Here is a 24,420-nt window from a genome sequence, read left to right as displayed (position 1 = left end):
ACTTTTGCGTTGTTGGACTTTTGGATGATTTTTTGGTTTGCTGGACTTAAGACCCTAAGGGGAAAAGGACACTGCCAAACTTACTTGGGGGTGGGTCTTTTGCTCATGGTTTGTGTTATGAATCCTGTTTGTGGTGTTTCCCCAACATAATGCCGCATTGTTTCCCTCCTTTATTAAAAGGATTTTGCTACATTCAGACTCCATGCTTGCGAGAAGTATTGCCTCTTAGAGACGCCTGGGGGGTGGTATGTAATTGTCCCAGGTCACTGGGTGGGGGCTCAAGCCGGTTTTGCATTGTGTTATTGAAATGGAATCCCTAGATACTGAACCTGGCCCTTGTTGCTGCCAACTCAGACGGGCAGAAGGGTTACACATATATAATAATTTCCAATATATTTTAGTTTTTTCTGGTTGGTTTTTATGTATAGGGATGAGACGGGACTAACTTGTACTTAGGCCGTAGTTAGGATTTTTCACATAAAGCTGGTCAGAAAATAACATTTCCTTCAGATTTTGGAGAGTTTTTATCAAAAAACAAAACTCCACAAACTGAAAAAATTCAATTTGGGGGTTTTCAATGAAAACCTAACATTCTTGATAAAAATGGACTTTTTTTAGAAAATACCCATTCTCCCCCCCCCGACCCCCTCCCCCCCAAAAAAGCTATTTTCAGTTAAAGAAAATGTTGATGGAAAATTTTTGACCAGCTTTATTTTCAAGACCTGCTTTACCTAAAGTTTAAATGCAAATTTCTAAGGTGTGGCTTTCTAATTTAAGTGCTAAGCAATAGCCAGATAGCAAATGACTTATGCATTTTTGGATTCTAAAACTAGATTAGTTTTAAATTCAATTTCATAATAAAATACATGTTGAGTAAATTTTATGCAAGCGCTATTAATTACATTTTAGGGGGTATCCAGTAAGACTTGGAAAGAAGTATAATATATAAAATACTAGCAATAGCAGGGACAAATGTTTATCAATATTTTGGCTGGCTAAAGAAAGATCTAGTATAACAAAGTGATTAAAAAAAACCTTTAAAAGGTTCAAGAAGTAAATTAATCACTGCCAAATTAAGATGCACTCAAGAAATAGTTCTAGAAAGGTGAGACTTGATTAGCGCATTGATTTATGAAGCAAATCAGAAGAGACATGTTCTATAGACAACACTGAGTATCACTATACATCAAGAATAATTAGAGTCAAATAAGATCTTCAATGTCGCTTAGCTGTTTTCTGATGAATTAGAATACATGATGAAAGTACATTTGCACTCTGTGGAAGAAGCCTCTTTGATTCTTGAAAAAGTGGTTTGGCAAGTTAAGTAACTTATATGAGTGGCTGCCTGTAGCATGTGAAGAGGAGGAAGTAGCTGAGTTCATTTTTGTACGATATCAGAGGTTTCCCCAAATAACATATATATCATATTTCTGGTTTTAAAATGGCCCTTTACTGGTTACTGAAAACCAAAAAGATTGTTTGCAAGAAAACCACGGGTGAATTCACTATTTGCATAACCAGGGGGCCAACAGAGATTTGAGACAACTTATGCCAGCAGGGAAGCTGGCCCCAAATGCCAATTGTTTTACATGTATTAGAAGAGCCTTGCTTTTTAATTCTGTGTCAATAGGGCTACCTTGTGCTTCTGTCAGTGGAGGGGACTGGGCTCCACATGGCTCAGGGAATGATTCCCCCCTCATTCTCCCTACTGGGATCATTCCCTGATCCCTGATGCCTGCAGAGGCCTTTGCACAGGTGTACCATGGGATTCAGGCTTTGTGGGGTGACAGGACAGGAGACACATATTTCTGCATCATCATCCCTGTTCCTCTATTAACCTCACAGGGCGTTAGCAAAAATGTCAGCGCTTAAAATTGCCTTTTCTCCTCCCCTCTCTGTTCCTGCCCCATGTGTAGGAATGGAATCGCGCAGGATGTGACCCACCGTTTTCTAATTACAAAGCCCCTACTTCGCGAATCACTTACACACGTGTTTAACTTTAAGCAGGTGCTTACGTTTAATTAACGTCAATGGAAATTAAGCACATGCATAGGTGCTTTGCTGAATCGCGGCCTCTGCGTTCATATTCCCATGGTGATGGAGATGGTTTGAAAACCTGCATGGATTGATTTAGAGGTTATTCTTTCCTCTGCAACCTTCTGAAAGGGAGCCAATTACAGCACAAAGGAAAGGACAGGTTTAATGAATGCCAGGAAACCATTGCACTAAAATCTTGCCATAACACTCCTACTGCTTCCCAAAGGACTAGCCCCTCATTAGTATTACAGACAAGAAGATACGTTGCTTAGTTTACAGCATACGGTGTATATACCACCAGGCTTACTCAAGTCCAATATAAAAAAAAAAAACTGACAGCTGAAAATACAGTACTATTGCATATGAGAGAGAGAATGCACGGCCCAGGACAAGGACAATCTAAAATGTAATGAAAGTACCTAAGCCATTTTGTCTCTAACATTTGAAATTCTAATAGTAACACTGCACACCAACAAAATAATAATTTCTAGCAGGGATTATAAAAACTAAACTACAGTGTAAGGTATTGGTCATCAAATAACTCATTCCACAACAAAGTTCTCCCACATTTGTTTTCTAATGTTGATAATAAAAGACATTTTGAGATCTGAGTTGTATTTCTCTTCCTTTGATGAACAAAGTCAGTTTTTAAAATGCAGTAAAATACATCTCTAAAATGATGCAGGTAAAACCAAAACATTTCTGCATTTAAAGACTCAATCAAAGATTTGCTGTGAATGATGAGATACTAACGTAAAAAAAAAAAATCAATCCGGTATGTATTTTGAACATGATTTGTCACAAACAGCATTTCTAATAGATAAGAGTGATTATATGGTAAAGAGCGTAATTTATATATCCCAAGCACTATGCTTTTGTCACTGACATCGTTAAGGAATTTGACACGTTTGCAAGAGAACAATATATGTCAACTGAAATATATACCAATTAGCTATAAATGGGACATTGAAATGAATGATGCATGCACATGCTATACTTAGAAGTAATAACATGTGGTTTAAAGTCACTTGCGTTTTCAAACAAGAATTCTTTTTATGTTGTCATTTAAAAAATCTAATATTTCAAAAGGTCAGGAATAAATAGCACCATTAGCATTAAAAGCTAGCAAAAGGGAAAGTAATTTGTTGTTCATTTAACAATGCATTTTATGTAACAGCTTTGTAAAGTGTTCATTTTTATTCTGCTAAAACAAGGTGGAAGCTGTTCCAGTTCATTATTAAAGAAGGATTTTTTTATTATACCATTGTCAATTTTAATGTCCTGATTCTGTTAGGTATTTGTTAAAATTATATGGTCTGCTGGAGTGGCTATGGCAGAGGATAATGCTGAGAATATCACGACTGTCAAAACAAGAGTGTGGGCAAGTATCTCCTTATACCAAGCTATGAGGAATGAAAAACAAAGGCGAAAATCTCCCTCAACATTAGGAAGTTAAAAATAACAGGAGTACTTGTGGCACCTTAGAGACTAACAAATTTATTGAGCATAAGCTTTCGTGGGCTACAACCCACTTCTTCGGATGCATAAATTTGTTAGTCTCTAAGGTGCCACAAGTACTCCTGTTATTTTTGAGGATACAGACTAACACGGCTGCTACTCTGAAACCTGTCATTAGGAAGTTAATATCCCTGTAGAAGGTGCCCCAGGAGGAGTCACTGAAATTTGTGAGCTAGATTCTGTACGACAGCCCCACTGTGATAAAAAGGAACAGGTGCGGCAATGTCAAGAGGTTGCAAGATGCAATGAGCCCTGACATCATGTTGCAGGGTACAGTGTCCATGCAACCAGGCTGTGTCTGGCTACTGCTGATTATAGATGGGGTAGCAGCCACTCTGCTGCTGTATGTGCTAGGAATTTACCCAGTAGCCACGTCCCTTACACATGTACATCTCTTGTTCTGTTTTCTTGTGGAGACGGGCTGTGGAGGTCACATGCTCAGTGGGCAAGTGGATGCAGATTCCCCCTCTGTTTTTTGACTCACCGGTATGGCCACAATGGAACACGCTCACTACTTAAGGGGCTATTGTGCCTGCCTGCACAAGCCAGCTTAGTACTGGATCCTGTGTGACTATGAGTGCCCGTATGGAGCAAGATTGTAAGAGTTATTAAAAATTATGCTTTCACAAACACCCTTTCTCCTTCGCGTCTTCATCCACAGCTACTCCGTGCTCACTTGCCTCTATGTGACCTCTCTGGACACTCAGACTCAGTCTGTCTGTTTTTAGGCATTGGGCAATGTGAGACTTAAATCAGTTTGTGGAAATATTAGCTGGGCTAAACTCTGCACTCAGTTGTACCTGTGCAGCTCTAGAGACTTCAGTGGGGTCACATGGGAGTAACTTAGATCAGGATTTACTTCAGTATGTCCTCTGATTTGAGACAAACAATTCACCTCCTTAACAGATGACAACCTCCCTGATCACTATGCTTATGTATCATATCCTTGTTCCCTATGTTTGCATCTTTGAACATTGTAAGTCCCTCCACACAGGGAGCGTGTCTTCTTGTATATTTGCATAGCGGCCAGCACCTTTTGGGTTCTACCACAATACAAATAATGATAAAACAAGTGGGACAGTTATGCATTATCAACTTTTATTAATATTAACAGCCAGCACTGACATTTTTTTATGTTGTTAGCAAGATGTAAGAGTTTGCAGAACGTTCTCTCGCACAGTTTCGCTGCCACAGAAATTAAACCTGAGGAGAAAAAAATATGTAAAGTGCTTTTAGTGTGTCTAGATTTATTTATTTTTTGTAATTGTACCAGTGTTTTTTTAATAGAGTAAGCCACCCTAATTTGTTTTTTGACAAAGTTATGATAGAATATTGTTACATTGGCACAAAAGAACAAGCAAATGCTTTGGGTTGCTAAATGTGAAATATTATTTCCTGCTAACCCACCAAGGGACTCTAATCATCCTGATTGGTTGGCCTCTCTTTTTTGGCTTCATTCCTTTGGTTTTCTACCTTTCCTGTTGAATTTGCATGCCACCAGCATTAGAGAGATGATGATTGCTCAGTGTATGCCAAGTCATGAATAAATAGAATAGCTGATGGGGACGTTTATGGGAACAGTATCCCTCAGCATGTTGATCGGTTGAATGCAAAAACCAGAAGTAGACTTGTACGCTCTGCTGTACCGTAGTTCACTGGGCTATGAACATTTTGGTTTGCGTGAGATTCCCCCAGCACATCTCTATTTCAAGTGAATAGAATTTAGCTGTGTGATTTTTTTAATTATATCCATGACCAATTGAATGTACCTCCCACTTCATTGTGTCTCCATTCAGAAGGGCAGAAAAGGTAACACAACACCATTGGTGGGTAACTGATTGAAACATGCTGTTTTAAAAGAATTAACTTAATGAGCACCTTCCAATCAGTAACTGCCATGCAGTACACTGCTTCTAAAGTCTACAGTCTTAAGGCCTGATCCAAAATCCAATTAAGTCAATGGGAGTCTTTCAGCGGAGTTCAGTGGGCTTTGGATCAGGCCTTTTAAGCACAATTTATAACTACTAGCTCTGTCTGTGGGAACTGAAGACATATGACCATTACCTCCTACTCTTCCAGAGCCTGATCCAACACCCATTAAAATCAGTGGAAAGACTCCTATTGACTTCACTGGACAGTGGATCAGACCCAGTAATGTAAGGTTTAAACACTGATGGCCATTTCTAGTATAAAACTTGCAGTACCCAATAGCCTGATGTCTGGAAAGAGCTGTGCTGAGTACCTAAGCCACAGTTAAGTTAATCTTTCCTACCCAAAGCACAGAGGCTTATACAAAAACTTTGCTCTTGTTGAAGCCAAATCCAGATGTTTTTATAATTTTTCCTTGACGATATCTGACAGAAATATTTAATGTACCAGTAAGCTACATCGGTATCTTGTGGGGAAGGAAATTTAAACTTTTCCTCTTTTTTTTATTTTAATACTCTAAATAGCTGTTCTTGTGCAAGCACTATTACCCTCATATGTCATGCTGTCCTTGTAGTTCCTAAAGAATTTGAGATTTTCATAATAAATATACATACACATTTCCATCTTCTCCAGCTTGTACTGTGACTGCTGCTGCTCCCAGTGTGGGTAGGGTTGGGTTTAGGACATGGTTGTTCCAAAGAAATTTAACTTTCGTAATTGTCCCAACATTAAGTTCAACATCGATGAAGTTGGCATATGTTTCGCCTGGTTTAAGGGTCCCCCTTCAAGAACAAAAGTACATAATGTCCAGTGAGGTTTAATATTAATTACCAATACAGTGTAGCTGTTTGAGTAGCTATAGTAGCATATTGATAATAAACATGGCCTTCAGCTTGTCAAAGAGTAAGGATCATAGAAGATTAGGGTTGGAAGAGACCTCGGGAGGTCATCTAGTCCAACCCCCTGCTGAAAGCAGGACCAACCCCAACTAAATCATCCCAGCCAGAGCTTTGTCAAGCCGGGCCTTAAAAACCTCTAAGGATGGACATTCCACCACCTCCCTCGGTAACTCCTTCTATTGTCTCGGTTACCTCAATATCATGTAAACGTTCATGTTATATAAAAATTTGTAAATGAAATTTTCCTGTCCTCATATGAAATCAATGTTCATCAGAATGCATTACCTGCTGACCAAAGGGATGTTTGCCTGGCATGCTCATGCTCTACAGTACCTCACCTATATTAAAATATGGTGTTCCAGGGGATCCAATTACAACGCAGTGCCCTGAGGCTTGGCTGGGTCTTGGCCGTGTTTTGCACATATGTTAGACTTGTTTTATCTTCAGTTCAGTTGCAAAACACAGGCATGGTGCCATATGTGCTACAAAATGTAGGTGTGTAGACTCAGCCAGGAGACACCCATGTTTTCACCGAGTCTCTGACATGGTTGGACTGGTCATGCAGGGAGAGCCTGAGGGAAAGGGGAGGCTCTAGCAAGAATCAAACAAAAAAATCGACTTCTTGAAGGCTAAGAAACTCCATGCCGGGCTGGAAAATGTCAGGCGGAGAAGTCAATCCTGGGGTAGTCTTTTCAGTGCAGCTCTTCTCTGACTGCTCTTAGCACACCAGGCCTTTTCTTCCATTAGAGACAAGGGGCCAAATTCTGCTCTCATCTACAGTGGCATAAATCCAGAGTAGCTCCATTTACTTGCACAAAGAACTCATTAATGAAGTGGGCTTTGAGAAGTGATTTAAAGGAGAAGAGGGAGGTGACAAGGCGAATGGGGTTAGGAAGGCAGTTCCAGGCACAGAGAACGCATGGGAGTGGGCGTGGGGAAAGGATACAAAGAGAGACACAAATTGGCAAAGTATTTGTGTGGGTTGCCCATCAAGCAGAATTTACTTGGTAAGTACTTTGTGTCAGAGCTGTGCCTTCTGTTAGCATCCCTTGAGAATCTAAATCGAATCTAGCTGAACATAATTTATAATGAAAATCACTTAAAATATCTTCCCATTAGATCTACTACCCTTCCAAATTTCCATGGCAGCATAATATATTACTAACTATGCCAGCTAAATAGTAATCCAGCACTAACATCTTTGTACTGCTAGCACAAAAAATGAACAGGATTGTTAACTCAGGAAATCAAAATAAACTCACATTGCAGCAGAAAATTCCAATGCTTTGCAATGCATAGCTTTATTCAACGTGCATCACGGCTGGGATTTTCAAAAGAGCCTATGGGAGCAAAGCACCTCAGTCCCACTGAATTTCAAGGGCATTTGGGCATCTACAACTTCAACTTCAAAGGGAGTTTAGGCTCTTTTAAAAAGTCCAGCTTGCTCACGCTAAACTCTTTGGCAGCACACATTTAAGTTTATATATAATTACACCCCCAAAAAGTTTAAGAGCATTGTTAATGTTCCAAAGTCAAGCACTAGGAAATACCAGATTTAAGGCTGTTCACGCAACTTTAATTTGGCCTTTTTGTGTGTATGTATTATGATACAGTCTCAGATTACACAGTTGCATATTGACAGGTTTCAGAGTAGCAGCCGTGTTAGTCTGTATCTGCAAAAAGAACAGGAGTACTTGTGGCACCTTTAGAGACTAACAAATTTATTTGAGCATAAGCTTTCATGGGCTACAGCCCACTTCATCAGATGCATAGAATGGAACATATAGTAAGGAGATATATATACACATACAGAGAACATGAAAAGGTGGAGGTTGCCCTACCAACTCTAAGAGGCTAATTAATTAAGATGAGCGATTATCAGCAGGAGAAAAAAAACTTTTGTAGTGATAATCAAGATGGCCCATTTCAGACAGTTTGACAAGAAGGTGTGAGGATACTTAACATGGGGAAATAGATTCAATCCTAAATTGATGCCCCTCTGCCATGTACATTGGCCAAACCGGACAGTCTCTACGCAAAAGAATAAATGGACAGAAATCTGACATCAGGAATCATAACATTCAAAAACCAGTAGGAGAATACTTCAACCTCTCTGGTCACTCAGTAACGGATTTAAAGGTGACAATTTTGCAACAGAAAAGCTTCAAAAACAGACTCCAACGAGAAACTGCTGAACTTACCTCCACCCCCTAGCTCCTGCTCCCTCCCTCTTTGCTTCCCTGCCCCTCACCCCCATCCATCCCCTGCACTTTGGCTCCAGCACCCCCCTCTCCCCTGTTCTTTCCCAGTTTCTTGCACCTCCTCACATCTCCGCATTCCAATTAGGCTGTTTCCTTCTCCTCCTTGCTGCCAGCCGTGGGGAAGCATTGAGGGTACAACAGACACAGTGTCCCTACTCTCAGTTCCTGTGCCTGGTACCACAGTGGCCCCTGGCTGCCTAGAGCAACATCTGCAGGGAAAGCCTTGTTCAACCCCTGCAGCCATGGGATAGAGCATACTCACTAGCTTTGTTGGGATGATGCATGCACAGTATGGTTGCAGATAGCAGCTGTGAGGGGCTGGAGCATACTCAGTGCAGATGGATTCTTTGGAGAATTTAACGTCAAACTCTAACAGGTCTTTACTAAGCATGTGCAAACTGAGATTTTTCAGAAATGTGGATGAATTTTCATGGAGATGGCAAAAGACACGTTCCTGACACCAGGATGACCCCACTGGTAAAGTTAAAGTTTCTGCTCTAAAGCATGAAGGCCTTAGAACGTCTCAGCGAAATGGTTCTAAGGATTTTTAACATGGGCAATACACTGTATTTTCCCCTAATCTCTTTCTCAGAAACACCTGAACCATTCTAGTTGAAATTTAATATCTGCCTGTGTTTCTGTCCAAGGCAGACACCTGACATAGGAAATTTCAACAGAAATGGTTAAAGTTTGGCAAAGTAATGAGCACACAAAAATAGGGTTTTGTAAAAGAAAGTGTCAGGCAATCCTGATTATAGGCCGAGCTGGTAGCACTGCCTATGATAGCACCATAAACTGATATAACATTTTACAAACATGAAAAGATAAGGGATCAGAATTATACTAGTGTAAATCCATAGTATCATTTTAGAATTCAGTTAAGTTACATGGTGTAACTGAGATCAGGATCTAGCCCCAGGTTCTTGTATCCTTATAGTTATCAGAGAAGTAGGGCTAAATTCTAACTCTTCTTCTGATAAAACCAACAGAGGGTGCTCCCAATACTTCTGTTAGACTTAAAGGTGCCACAGGACCCTCTGTTGGTTTTTACAGATTCAGACTAACACGGCTACCCCTCTGATACTCTTCTTCTGATATAAATCCAGAGTAAATACAGTTAATATGGATTTACACCACTGTATGTGAGAGCAGCATTTGGCCCATAGATTAAGAAGAAACATTAATTAAAAATAGGTGAATTAAATATTCTAATAGCAGAGAAGCTCATTTTTCATTATAATACTGAACTTACTGAACAATTTCATATTGCTTTGTGTTTCCTCCAGCTCCGTACAGGGCAACATTTACATACCCACTCACTTTACTCTTTCCAGCAATTGCCACAGATACTTTATACCTCCAACCTACACAGCAGAAATAAAATGAATTAGATTATACCCACATAGAAACAAACACAACATGCCTACTTTTCATTTTCTATCGGTACTTTATGTTTCAAGACAAAACAGAGGAAAAACATGACCGTCGCTTCACTTTGAGCTCAAGATTAAATCCTGGCCTGATTGGAATGACGAGAATACAATAGAATGTTTTTATAGGAGAATACTAGGAGCCTGCTTTTCCACTGCTTTGCACACTCTGCAGTCATTTACAGCCATGCAAAATGAGTGTAAAATCCTAGCAAATCACAATTCTCCACTCACACTGGTAGTAGCATTTTATTCCCAGTTTGCACAGTGTGAATGACTACACAAAGATCCACGGCAGAGGAAATTCATGGACTTTGTGTTTATTTGTGAAAAATAATCCATAATGTGATAGAAGGAACATATCACATGTCATATTGACCAGGAAAGTATCTATTCACAACTTGGGGGCGTTGTAAGGAACAACACTGAAGAGTGAGGACTGGCTTTTCTGGTCCATAAGCAGGGCAAAGAGGAGTTAAAGCATCCGACGGCCAGAGGAGTATTCCATCTACAGGAACTTTCTGTTGACTTAGAGCTGGGAAAGCTGGCTATGCTACCTCCTACTCCAGCTGCGTCCCTACCCCCAGCATAAGGGGAAAGAGTTATGCATGGGCATAGTTTGGGGGGCGAGGGGGCATTTCACCCCCAAACTGTAAGCCTTGGGCTGGCATGGAATTTCCTCCCCCCCACACACATGCATAGCTCCATTGGCCAGACTGGAGCTGTCCCCCAAAATATAGAAGTTAAACCACACCTATGGAGTTATGTTGGGGGCTTTCTGGGACTGGTGTTGTCAAGACAGGGAGGGGAGGGGGCATGATGGTATGGAGCTCTGCTCCTCCACCATGGTAAGGACCTTCGTCCAGTAAAACTAATTTAAAGTGAGAGGGAAATATTTTAAATTACGTTGGTGCTCACGTGTAAGTAAAAGCAAGTAAAAAAGTAGGAACTTACGAGCAAAATCCTTGGCCTCTCCAGTGTTCAGATAAAGTTTCTGGATCCCAGAAGTAACTCTGTCCTTAAACTTATCCGCATAGTGACCCATTTGGGGGCATCCGCCTTTGGGGCATGGGAAGCAGTTTCCCTAATCGAAATACGTGTGCCAATTAATGAGGATCTATCCCAAGGAGACAGGAAAAAAATCATTTGGCCACAGAAAAATGCTGCTAAGCCATGTCTATGGGCTAACTCTAACTCAGCTTGAAATAAGCCGCCCTAGAAAAGGCCGGAGGAGGAAGGGCCGTGTCTGGCACCTCATGAATTTGGAGGAACGGATGTCTCCTTTGTACTTCATCACAGTTTGCTGTTCGCTAGGAGGAGACATCTCCATTTCTCTAAGTTCCCTCTCTTAAACTCAGTGCTTTAGAATGGGGGTAGCAGATGGGGATCACGCTCTCCCTGGCTCATCTAATGAGTGGCTGTAAAGTGCTTCGACGATGCAAAGGTTTATGTAAGTGCTAGGTATTATTGTTATTTACCCCTTGCGCGTGGAGCTCTGTTCCCCTCTAGTGGTGGGTGGACCACATAGCTAGGTTGATGCGCCTGCTACAGTGTTAGCTAACAGAGCTGGGTCATAGATGGAGCTATGGACAAAGGAGAAGGCAGTGGCTTTAGGCCACATCCCGTCTGTATTTGTTCCTTGAGGCATCAGGTCATCAGGGGAGTCACTGAGCATGCACTGAACCTTAAGGTAAATGATTTTATTTCAAAATTATTTGCAAGGCAAAATGCTAAAATATGGGGGCTGAGCTCACTTCTCCTTGGATGTGCACAATAAATAATTACTGGGGCAGATTCTTCAACCTGCCTGAGCCCCTCTTTGACACAGCGGGGTGAGAGGTTGCAGGAGCAGCTCTGGCATGAGGTCTCTCAGGAACCTCAGGTCACTGTAGAGCCAGGCATAACTCTGCTCCACCATGCCCCTTCTGTGCCTCATCCCCATCCCCCAATGCCCCAGTGCACCCCTTCCTTCCCCTTATGCCTGCACTCACGCAGTGCAAAGTGGCCTGAGCCAAATAGACTCTGGTTCTACCGCATGCAGATGCACAGACAAGAGACACTCGTTCCCTGGGATGTGAGAATGACTTACTGTCTGAAAAATGTCATATGAAGCACAGGTGTATCCTAGAAAGCCATCGGGAGAGATGATGCTGTCAGAATAATACTTGTAGCTTCGCAAATGATTACAAGCAACAAAGTCACGAGTTCCTGTGGAAAGAAGCTCTTATTACATATCGGACTGCAAGGCTATTGGTTGTTATTCAGATTGGAATCGTGGTATTGTACTGATCATGTCATTTGAATTATTTGTAAATCCCCACATTACAGTGTCACAATTCTGGGCAGCACCTGAGTTGCAGTTTGAGACCTATTTCTTCAGTGACTGTATTTACCCTTTTTGAAATGCACACAGTACAGAACGTGTAAAATGCAGATGTGTAACAAACATAGGGTCCAATTGTGCAATCCTTGTTCATGTTGGTGAATACTTACTCACATGAGTAGCCCCCCATTGTGTGATTAATTGCATTAATGCTCGCCAATATGAATAAAGGGCTTCTGTAGGAAACAGCTCACCTTATCATTATATAAAAGAACACACTGCATTTTGTTTTAAGTATTATGTCCTCCTTAACACTGAATTCCCTGGAGCAATGTTGATTTATGCAGACTGAGGATATCCTATCTCCTAGAACTGGAAGGGACCTTGAAAGGTCATCAAGTCCAGCCCCCTGCCTTCACTAGCAGGACCAAATACTGAGTTTGCCCCAGATCCCTAAGTGGCCCCCTCAAGGATTGAACTCACAACCCTGGGTTTAGCAGGCCAATGCTATCTGACCACCTGATTATTTGAGGAGGGGTGGAAAGGCGTGTTATTATTTTAAATATGTTATTTTGTACTGAAATTCCTTAAATGTTCTGGGTTTAGGTTAAAAAAAGGAAGTAATTAAGTGCAAGGGGGTTTTGTGCATCATTATTAATAGAGAGCTTGATCTTTGGTGCTTACACAGGCAAGAATTTGTGAGTAAAGACTGCAGAAATAGGCCAATAATTGCAAGAGATTCATAGAATCATAATTTTTAAGGTGCTCATAATAATGTAGGAAAGGGCTAGAAAAGAAATCCCAGGAAAATTGTCAGGTTTTATGAGAGAGAAAAAATAAATGTCTGCTATTGCTGGGGTGTCCTTACTGTATGTTTTGATTTAGCAATGTGATTTCCCAAAGGTGTAAAGGTTCACGCTTGCAGATCCTTTGGCAGTTTTGGGATCCTAGACTGCAAGTTTTTTGGGGGGCAGGGGATGTGTTTTATTTATGTTCTGTCGGGTACAATGTAAATTTGTGGCACTATCTACAGGATTCTTAACAATAATAATAACAACAGGATTTGAAATATACAAAACAAGGAACAAATCTGAATGTGCATGATCTATCATACGCCAAACTCTTTCCAACTGCCTAATAATAGAAATAACAATTACATTGTTCCAGTGCAACCCAAATTGCTAACAGGTAACTACAGAATAGAAACACATTTGAATTTAGCTGCCAAAGCTCACAAAACAATTGAAGCCAGAGATCCCATAGCAGAAATAGATATGAATGTTATTGTTCCCACTCCCACCCAGTGCCCCTGCCAGGTGACTACATAATAGAAACAAAGTTGAATGTTGTTGTTCCAGAGCTAAACTTCTGGCGCAGTTTGAGTAGGGTTTGCTTCTCTGAGTAGATAACTGGCAGCAGTGTCGGATGAGATAGACCAATTAATGAATATTTGTTTCTATTGTGGAGTTACCTGGAAACAGTGCAAGGGGCACTGGAACAATCACACTGAAGTTTGTTCCTGTTATTTGGCAGCATGATGGACTATTTACAATAAACTCCAGTTAATCTTGCTCCATTAGATCCAAAGCTGGATAGTTTGAAGAGTGGGTCAGCCAAGGTCCTTGAAGGAACATGGCTGGTGGGATCTGGGTCTTTGCAGACCCATGGAGCCCAAACACACATGGAAGGGGAGCAGGAACTGTTGTTATTGTTCCTCGCCCCCAACCTTGTACGGATACCCACGACTTGACAATGCAGACACTCTGGATGGTTGGAGGTAAAGACGCGAAACCTCAACCCCATCATGTTTTTCCCAAAGCAAAACCTTTGTGCTACTCATTCTTTGATCCCTCTACCAGAACGCGTCCCCCAGAGTACATTTGGACCATACTATCAGTTTCACTGTTGTTTGTGGCTGTAATTGTTGGCATTCGTAAAGAAAATAATCAAAAATAGTTGAAATAAGAAGATTGCTGCTATGTTAGCTCAATACATTTTGATGCTGACCCTCAATAGAAGTCATCATCTGCTTAATATATTTACCTTCCCAGATTCCATCAATGTCAACAATCTGTGAAACAGGATTCTTCTTGCATCCTGGCATATGTATTCCTCCATTTGGATAAAAATCAAGATGTCCTATAGCCTGGTTCATTCCAAAACCTGCAATGTTTGTGACGGGGGTAAGCAAATTTTAATTTAAATACTGTCATGTATTTCCTGGTAGCAGCTCTACATAATGCTGTAGGGCTATAGTTTGTAAGCTCTTTGAGGCAAGAACTGGTGGGTTTTTTGTTTGTGTGTGTTTATTTTTTGTTTTTTCCTGTATTTGTACAGCACCTACTGCAATGGGGTCATATTCTGTGATTGGGTCTCCTAGGTGCTACCACGGGACAAATCAATAATAATAATACAATGCAGCTGGAAACTTACCCAGATATGGAATCGTGGGAGCTGAATCAGTATGAATAATATCAACAAAGGCTGCATCAGTCTTATCCAGTCTGACTTCAATTGGAGTACCTTGAAAATAAGGCTGAGCAGGATCCAGTCCTTAAAGAAATATATCCACAATTAAATGTGCGTGCACATAAATATAGCTAGCTAGCTATACTACTGTATATAATTGAAGATGGGTCTATGGAGGCTACATAATTTTATTCACTTCAGAATTAGTCGCTAACAAATATATAGTATGATCGATCTCTCAGTGGTAAATGCCAAGGCCGTAACCATAGCAGGGTGAGCAGGGTAACAGCCCAGGAAGCAAAGCTGTCGGGGGTGGAAAAATGGGGTGAAAAAATGGTAGGGGTGCAAATATGCATGCTCGCCCGGGTGCTAAAATGCCTAGTTACGGCACTGGTAAACACCGTGGGACAGATCTCCAGCTGGTGAGATTGGTAGTTCCATTGAAGTCAATGGAATTATACCGATTCATGCCAGCTGAGGATCTGGCCTCGTAAATGTTTATTCTTGAATTCCAACAACTGCAACATAGATTGTTGTTTTAGGTTAAGATTTTTTTTTTAAAGAGTGCCTAAAAGTGAGGCTCCTAAATCCATATCTTGAATGGCCTGTTTCTCAGAAGTGCTTGAAGTCAGTGGGAGCAGTTGGGTGCTCAGCATGCTTGAAAATCACGATGCTTATTTAGGTGCCTAGATACAGATTGTGGAGCCTAAGCCCATGTCTACATTACACAGCTTTTAGCGACATGGCCGTGTTGCTAAAAGTCTGGCAGGGTGAACGCTGTTTGTCGGCACTTTTGCCGTTGTCGACAGGAATGTGCTCCTGCCGACAACGCAGGTGATCACACAGGCACTTGCCGCGGCAAAACTTTTGTCTTTCATGGGGTGGGGGGCTTAAGTAGCTGTGAACGACAAAAGTTTTGTCCTTCAATTGCAAGTGTTGACATAGCCTAACTTGAGACACCTACTTTTGATATTAGCATAAAACTGAGACTCATTTTCTTTCTCATTCACTGCATCCCTCTCAGGTGCTTGTAAAATCCTGTAAATTACAAAGCGCTTATTATCTTGTGCTGGTATTTGATGCTTTCCCTGGGCAGCAGCTTTAGTTTTGTTTTTAAGTTGAATTTTGCAGACTACTAGTCCAAGGGTTGGCAGGCCCAGACTCTTTGGAAGATGCTATAATGGAAAAAAGTTGAGTTAATAACTTCTGAAATTGGCTTCTGTGCATGAGGGGCAGCTTTTCTGCCTAATGCACATCCCCCTTGGTCTGGCCTGTGTGCTGAACGAGGAGTCCAAACAAAGAACTGGTCCGGGTGAGTGCTGAATATGTCTGTAAAACAGCCTGATACTGAAGTCCGGGGGATTCATTAGCTGTATTTTCAGAAATAGGTAAGTAAATGTGTATTACGTGATAGATCGGTTTGCTATGCAGGAGCTCTCTTGGCATAATGAATAACTACTAAAAATAGTCAAGTTGCAGCTTGTCTGGACTGTATTCATAAAACATGAATGCCACAGCCCTGGAGTAGAGGAGCTTTGTGTGAGTCACCTATGTGGCTGCTGAAAGGAGGGAATCCTCTGCCCATCCATCCAACCCAGAGCCAGGGTACTGAACACTGTCTGCAGCTGTTACTCTGGCCCATGAGCTGTAGTAGTGGCCACAGACTGTTGTGCTCTCTCTCTCTTTTAATTCAAAGGTTTTGCAGCCAGTGACTCTGTGCAGTTGGCAGACTCAATGGCCATCCTGGTGTCACTCTCCCCACCCACTTATGAACCCCTTGCACAATCCCCCGGAGATAGCCACTGTGGAGCATTGCACTGGGGTTATGCAGGTGACTGTGGAATCCTTTTGCACATTCTGTGATGCTGCTTGTTCTCCTCTGCATAATGGAACAGTGGCATTTCTACTGCAGTTCAAGCCTGCTGCATCCAAGGAGCTTAAGGGAGAGGGGGTTAGGATTTGCCCTAATACCTTAATAGGTCATAGGGCCTGATCCTGCAAGATGCTGAGCGCTCTGTCCATGCTCCAGCAAAGCTCTTTAGCATGTGTGTAACCTTAAGCATTGGAGTAGTTCCACTGAGACCAATAGGACCACTCACATCCTTTAAGTTAAACACATGCTTAAATGGTTGGCTGGATTGGGGCCAGAGTGCTCAGCATCTTGCAGGATCAAGCCCTAAAACAGTTGCTATGATCAGTTTCACTGCACATTTTTGTTTTCCTGTTGTTTTTAAAAACCTAAGAAATTAAACTAAAAAAATCTGCTGGAAAAATAACATAAATTAAAATTAATGTGTGTAAATGCATTGCCCAGATGTGAAGGCTTTGATGTAAACCTAGCAAAGCAGGGAGATTAAGGGGTTACATTTGAAGGTTCAACCTTCTGTCTTCGCTACGTCAATTTCAATCAATCCTTTTCTGGGAATGGATATTGGACAGCAAAACCATGGCACCAAACAATTAACTCCACTCACTACTGTGCTGCCTACAGCACGCTTTGCCGGGCCTCCAAACAGTGGGTGATCTTAAATACGGGACATACTGCTGCACCTGCACAACAAGCTGGCTTAATGAGAGCAGGAAATGATAGGAGAAAATCTGCCAGGAGAAGGAAAGTGGGTATCACCATGTCAAGCCTGCATTGTCATAACAGGGTTGGGCGAATGCTTTGGGAAAAATCAGACTCATTAACACTGGTTCAGGTAAATTAAAATCTGTCAAATGAACCTAGATTGTTGTGCGTTTGCACTGAGCAGCCTTAGTGGCACGCAGAATGTCACAATGTTAAGTCATTATGTACCGAGCCAGAATAGCCCATGCTCCCTGGGACCATCCTTAGAGCACAGCTGACAAAAGAGGACCTGCTATACAGAGCAGAGGCCAGCCATATCCTAGGGATGGGATGCTGGTGCAGATCACTACCCCATGCAGCTAACCATCTCCTGCCCACTGCACTTCATGTAGGGATTCAGCCCTGATGTAACAATATCTCAGGGACATTCTTCAGGGGGCCTATACCTCCTCCCCCAAAGATTAAAGTTAAGGCAAGAACACCATGAAGAGATCCTTATGGAGATTCCCACCTGGGTAATACCTTCCTGAGGGTGGTGTTATTGAGGAAGGGCACAATTTTGGCTGTTAGCAATATGAGGTTATGATACAGTTGTGCAGTTCTGATTCCATCCTGTGCGGGGCAGTGGCAAACACACCCACATGTGCATGCATGCATACACACACACACCAGTTCATTACTCTGCAGGGTTTTCCTTCAGTCAGATACTGTAGTTGTTTGAGTAAAAAAACGCGAGGTGATGTTAAGGTCTAACAATGCTCTCTTCAAATTCTTCATTGGTATAGACTGAGCTATAATTCATTAACCTACCAGTTATTCTTCCAAGGCCTGGCTTCCTTCTCCCTGTCTCCCCTGCAGCATGTGCTCCAAGGCTATGGGCAATGAAATGGACTTTGGCAGGAGAGTATCCATATTGTTCCTGAGGAAAACATCAATTGTAACAAAAGGAAATCTATATTTTCACTAATATGAGGCCTAGAGAGAAGCTCTGGCTTACACAACTAAAGCCAGAAATGAGCTGCACAGAGCAGAGGTCCATGGAATTGGAGGGAGGACAGAGTCCAGGGTGTAGAGCAGTAACAGAGCCATTCAGTGGCTGCTACTACAGCCTGAAGGCATTATTAACCTCTGCAACTTCTGCCTACATGTGAGATTTTTGGCAGTGGATAATCATGGATCCACCAGCCCCACAGTGAAAGGAAGTGTATTTGGCGTCCTGTGGACATTGTTTTAGCCGACTCATGAATGTCAAGGGGAAAAAATTCATGGCCGCTCTTATGTAGGACACCCACACTCTGCTAAGGCCTAATTCTCCACTGCTTTGCACCTTGTGTTGGAGTGAGCACCAGTGCAATGTGAGTGCTAAACACTACCATTCCGATTTGTAATTTGCCTTGCAGCCTGTGTTGTCAATTACATCTGTGCAATGGAGAGCCAGCCCCCTAGTATTTACACTAGCCAGAGGCAAACTAGTTCAAAAAATATTAGGAAACATCCCTCTCCTCATAGCTTCACTCAGGCCTAGTTGCAAGCACTTCTAAGTCATCAGATTTAGGGACAGAGGGAGAGATTTTCAAAGGCAAAAATGGCAGTTAGGTGCCTAATTCCTACTGACTTTCAACTGGAATTAGGCCCCTAATGGCCCTTTGTGCCTTTGAAAATGCCTCCCAGAGCCTCATTTGGTGTAAAATGGTGAGTTACATTGACATCAGTAGATCTATGTGATTTGCACAAGCTAAACATCTGGCCCTTAGTTTGATTACAGATCCACACCCCATCTCCCTGCCCTGGGGCAGCTGGGAAGATCCCACCTGTCCCCAAACACCCATACCTAGGTGATACTTCTTCATGGGTTGGGGAGAGGATCCTGCTCTTTCCTCCTGGGAGGTGGCTGTTGCTATCCAATGGCCAATTATTGTAGGCTTTTGTATGGGTATCCCTTAAGATGGTCCTATAGCTTTCATGGTTGAGAAAGGATAATTTGCTGTGTTTATTACTTCTCTATCTTTAAAACTACCCAACCCTTCCCATCCACAAGAGTACATAAAAGTAATCGCAGAATGAAAATATTCAAACTCTGTGTATTATGGGGGAGTTGATAGGACTTTAAAATCTATCAGGAGGAGAACCGTCTTTTGCCGGGAGGAGTCTTTTGCTGGCTATATGACAATTCATTGTGATTGTCTATTTAGATTAGAATACATTTCAGCAACTCTATGACTATAATCCTATTGTGGAACGAGAAGAAGATCCCTTACCGTAAGCACATTTATAAAATAAGCCACTTCAGCGCCCACGACACGGATATTGTTTGATGCCTGGGTATATTGGCACCTTGACCCACTACTCCAATCTATGCAGATACAGTTCACGTCTTCCACTTGAAACATCCTCTGGTGCAAATATAGATTTTAAAAGAACAGAAGCAAATATTATCAACACCGGTTCGGATCGCTGATTACTTAACACAGTCAGAGGACTTATAAATGTCATATGAATTCCCTGTACATTTTTTCAAGTATAGCCCCTATATTACACCAGGGCTCTGTTCATATCTTGATTCTTTACGTAAATGATGCAGAGACACAGCCTGTAAATTATAAGTTCAGTTAGATGCATATATTTTTCCATAATAATTTTAAAAGGTGGGATAATTAAAAACGTATATATGATCTGTATTTATCAAACACATGGATTTATATTTTCAAGAGGATACATAAGTTTCTGCTGTCAGTTTACTTTGGTTTCAAGTTTATGGTTTTGTTTTAGTATCCACACAGTAAAGTATCTGCTCATCTATCTGTCACATAATATTAGGTTTTGCTTTTCTTGCTCTGACCTGTGGAATGGTTTGCTAAAGACACCCTGTTTTAGCAGCTGTGATATAGTTCGTATATTATGCTATGTTCTGGATTACGTGGCAGTAATGCCAATGAAAGCAAGTAAAGTACTTCTTGTTGTGAATAAGGATGGCAGAACCTGGCTGTACGTCAGTGGTTCTTAAACTGTGATCAATGGACCGCCAGCCTCTTTGGTGATCTGGAGATTGAGGTCATTTAGAACCAAGCAATGGGAAATTTGAAGGAGGGGATGAAAGCTGGAGAGAGGAGGAGGATTCGGCACAGGGAGAAGGTTAGCGAAGCCCTGTGTTTGCTACTGACTCGAGACAAAGGACTAAACTGCATAGCTTTGCCTTGCCAGCTCACCCATTCTGATTGCAAATGCTCACTTGCAGAAAAACATTTTGTATGAATGTGAAAAGAGGAGATGGTTCTGAAGATGAGTAAAAATGCATCAGAGGGGCAGATGGTTGGAACAGGAATGTTAGGAGCCATGCCATCTCCCCAGCTATCACGGCCCAGGACACTGGACTGGGCCGTCCCACCTCTCCTCTGTGGACCTTCCACCCTCAGAGCCTTCCTGTACCCTGGCAGCTTAATCCAGCTCGTTAGCAGCAGAACTGGGAAGCAACAAGCTTGATTTCTCCCCATTTAACAAACCCTGGAATCTCCTTAATTTCTAAGCAGCATTTTACTGCATTTTTTTTGTATGCCAGAGAAAAAACATTGATTGAACCAAACTCTGTCATCATTTATGTCTGTACAAACCCTTTGACTTCAACACAGAGTAGAATTTCGCCCATTTTGTTTAAGATTTTTCCTGGAAGTGGAGCTAGAACTGAATAGATTTCAGGTGAACAACATTTTATGTCCTAATTTAGTAAAGATAGATGTGGACACCTTTCCTCTTCTTGTCAGCCCAGATGGCACGATATGCATTGGTTAGACATAAAATGAATAATTTACAGGAATACCTTCATAAATGTGAACTAAGTGATTTGAGAATGACAAAATATCGAGATAGTACCATACCCTGCACATGTCCGACAGCCAGTTTTCTTCTCCTTGGTCTACAAATCCATGGGTAATAAAACGTGTTATTTTGCTTGGATCGAAATTTGAGTAGCCAATCGTTGCTGGATTTATTGCGGTGATCTCCTGTTGTAGATATTAAAATAGTAAATGTTTTAGCTATTGCCTATAAAAAACCTTATCAAAACAGCAATGTGAATAGAAAACAACACTGTTGTTATGTAAGCCCTGTGACAGACCCAGACCAGTGGGGTACAGGAGTCTGGTAGAGGGCAAATATACTGGTCACTGGATGAGTAGTTTTCTGTTCCCTGAGTGACCAGAGCAGGGGCTGCACTAGAGTAATCAGGAACCTGCTAGAACCAGTTAAGGCAGGCAGGCTAATTAGGACACGTGGAGCCAATTAAGAAGAAGCTGCTAGAATCAATTAAGGCAGGCTAATCAGGGCACCTGGGTTTTAAAAAGGAGCTCACTTCAGTTTGTGGTGTGAGTGTGAGGAGCTGGGAGCAAGAGGCGCAAGGAGCTGAGAGTGAGAGGCTGTGCTGTTGGAGGACTGAGGAGCACAAGCGTTATCAGACACCAGGAGGAAGGTCCTGTGGTGAGAATAAGGAAGGTGTTTGGAGGAGGCCATGGGGAAGTAGCCCAGGGAGTTGTAGCTGTCATGCAGCTGGTACAGGAGGCACTATAGACAGCTGCAGTTCACAGGGCCCTGGGCTGGAACCCGGCGTAGAGGGCGGGCCCGGGTTCCCCCCAAACCTCCCAATTGACCTGGACTATGGGTTCTCCCAGAGGGGAAGGTCTCTGGGCTGTTCCCCAACCCACATGGTGAATCTCTGAGGCAAGAAAATCCGCCAATAAGCACAGGACCCACCAAGATAGAGGAGGAACTTTGTCACAGCCCACATCCTGCAAGCATTTACACATGCACTTAACTTTACATATGTTACATTAAGTCCGTGTATGTTTGCGGGACAGGGGCTGAGGAGTTTCGCCATTGATTTCAGTGGAGCCAGGATTTCACCGTTAGTGTGTCCTTTCCATTTCTCACCAAACAACTTCCAGTGCTACAGATTTTCCTAACATTTCTCAATAGACACAGGAAAAATGCGAAGTGTGGCTAGGGATGACTTTTGCGCTCCTTTCTGGGGAGGGAGCCTTCAGTCTGTCATTTGCATAGGGTTGGGAAAGTCTTTATTGGCTCTATTCAAAGAATCACCTGTTGCCTCCACCACTGACAATTCTGTCCCTTGAGACTTAGTGAAACTTGTGGTAGGGTGGACAGGAAATTTCGGAGGGGCTAGAAAATGCTGCCTCCTGACCACATTGGAGACTTGGCCATTTCTCTCACTGGCCTTGGGAATGCCAAGAGCACTAAAAGGTGATGTTTCTGTGCTCTGTGCGTACGTGTCACTTGAAATATTTAAACAGCAAGAGGTCTTACTTGAAAGTTATTAGGATTCTTTTTTGTGTAAAGAAGGAAGCGAGTGTTTATCTTTTCTGGAGTCCACGGTAACTTTGCCACTGGCCTTTCTATAGTTCCAGCCCACGGTATATCGTCTGTGAAGCACCCGAGCCTTGCAAAACAAACTTCCTTTCCTGTAATACACAGATCAAATTATTAGGATGTGAATGAGAAAAGATGTGGTAGGTTCTAATTGTCACACTCTGTCCCGACAGCACTTTTCCCCCAATAGTGTCTCGGTGCTTTCTGAACACAGCAACCTGCATTCAGGCCAGCTACAACTGCAGGCATTGCCCTGGGCAGAGCATAGCAACTGCTCCCCCTGGGCCACAATCCACCCCAATGGTGCAAAGGCCTTCTGCACAAGCCCACAGAATAGGGACAGCATGCAGTGGGGTGTATGTATTTCCCCCTGACAAGGTTTGATCTACTCTCTGGGGAACATTCCTCCATAGGCTCCCCCTGGCTCTGCACTGTCCCTTGTCATGGGCAATTTGCGCAATGTGAACCTAATTGATTGCCAGCCAGATTGTGCCCATACTAATCTGGATGCACAAGGGAGGAAGTAGGGACAAAGATCCTTTCATTTTATCTAGTGGCCCTGTGGAGAAGACCAGGATAACAGTATTTTTGGGGGAAAGAAATCTCCCCATACTTCCTGTTTTGTAAACTTGCTTGTTAACCTGCCAGGTTCAGGAACTGAGGCTGGGACTTCCTGAGGGAATGGCAAACCATACCGCTCACCCTCATTACAAATGAGCTGCAAACTCAGATAGTCATTACACATAGAACCTTCATCACATAGAGCAAAGTCCTGGGAAAGGAAAATGATTGTGATCAGAATAGAAATGCTGTATTGAAATTGACATAAATCCTATGCCTCACCTCTGGCTGTACCAAGCAGAAAAAGTGCAAGAATCCAAATTCCAAGCATCTAGAACAAGTCAAAAGGGAAAAGCTTAGACTGGCTAATCCATGTGATAGGCAAAGCTTTGTATCAATTGCTTTTTCTCATTATAAATCTGTAACTGTGCCACACAATGACCGTGTCTCAGCAGTAGCTTTCACTAAATAAGATAAAAAGTGACTTACTGTTCAATGCTCTACCTGGAGTCCCCAGGAATTGCTAAACAAACTTTGTGTGTGCTTTTATAACCTGACTTATCCTTGAGGCTTTTCTTCAAAAGGAAACTCCCAGAAAGATAGAAAATGGCATGTGTGTACTTCAGATGTAGATTATCATAAACACACAAAGCAGCGCTAGCATATGTATCAGGTAACTAGTTTTTATCGTGTTAAATTTCTGGAGCAGAAGAAGGTGTTTTGACAGAAAAAGCGGTTGTTAAATGTGCATTTTAGAAGTGCATGTGCCAATGAATGATGCTTTCAGAGTACTTAAAGACAAATAGCTTTACTAAATAAAAATAAATCTTCTGAACTGGATTCTGCTGCCTTTACTCACATAGCTCTGCAGTAGTCCTATTGAAGAAAAGGGGATTATGCATAGCTGTATAGATTTGAAATCCATTTAGGACCATTGTCATCATCTAATCTGACCTCTTGCATAACACAGGCCAGAAATTTCACCCAGTGACAGTGCAGAGTACTGTACATAGTATGAATAAAAGTCATAGACCCTTAACATAAA

At 42.1% G+C, this 24,420-nt stretch overlaps 1 protein-coding gene across 1 annotated transcript; it reads right to left on the bottom strand.

Moving 5' to 3' along the window:
- Positions 1–4,694: 4,694 nt before the first annotated feature.
- Positions 4,695–23,706, bottom strand: LOC135881271 (inactive pancreatic lipase-related protein 1-like). Its single transcript, XM_065407865.1, has 12 exons — positions 23,658–23,706; positions 22,752–22,906; positions 21,311–21,436; positions 19,697–19,831; positions 18,249–18,357; positions 14,831–14,950; positions 14,441–14,560; positions 12,164–12,282; positions 11,029–11,158; positions 9,897–10,008; positions 6,099–6,266; positions 4,695–4,758 (listed from the first exon to the last, which is right to left on the bottom strand). Exons 1-12 carry the CDS (start codon positions 23,704–23,706, stop codon positions 4,695–4,697), a joined length of 1,407 nt encoding a protein of 468 aa, XP_065263937.1.
- Between the last annotated feature and the right edge of the window lie 714 nt (positions 23,707–24,420).

Source organism: Emys orbicularis, chromosome 7, assembly GCF_028017835.1.
Source record: "Emys orbicularis isolate rEmyOrb1 chromosome 7, rEmyOrb1.hap1, whole genome shotgun sequence".
Lineage (NCBI taxonomy): Eukaryota > Metazoa > Chordata > Testudines > Emydidae > Emys > Emys orbicularis.
The sequence above is the reverse complement of the archived record's forward strand: the minus strand, read 5'-3'. Positions and strand labels throughout refer to the sequence as shown.

Excerpts from the sequence above, each read along its gene's own strand:
- LOC135881271 (XM_065407865.1), bottom strand. The coding sequence starts at position 23,706 with ATGCTTGGAATTTGGATTCTTGCACTTTTTCTGCTTGGTACAGCCAGA. Across the intron at positions 19,832-21,310 it reads GGCTGTCGGACATGTGCAGG|AGGATGTTTCAAGTGGAAGA; the intron begins GTATGGTACTAT and ends TATTTGCACCAG. Across the intron at positions 4,759-6,098 it reads GCTGGAGAAGATGGAAATGT|GTTTAATTTCTGTGGCAGCG; the intron begins GTATGTATATTT and ends TTTTCTCCTCAG.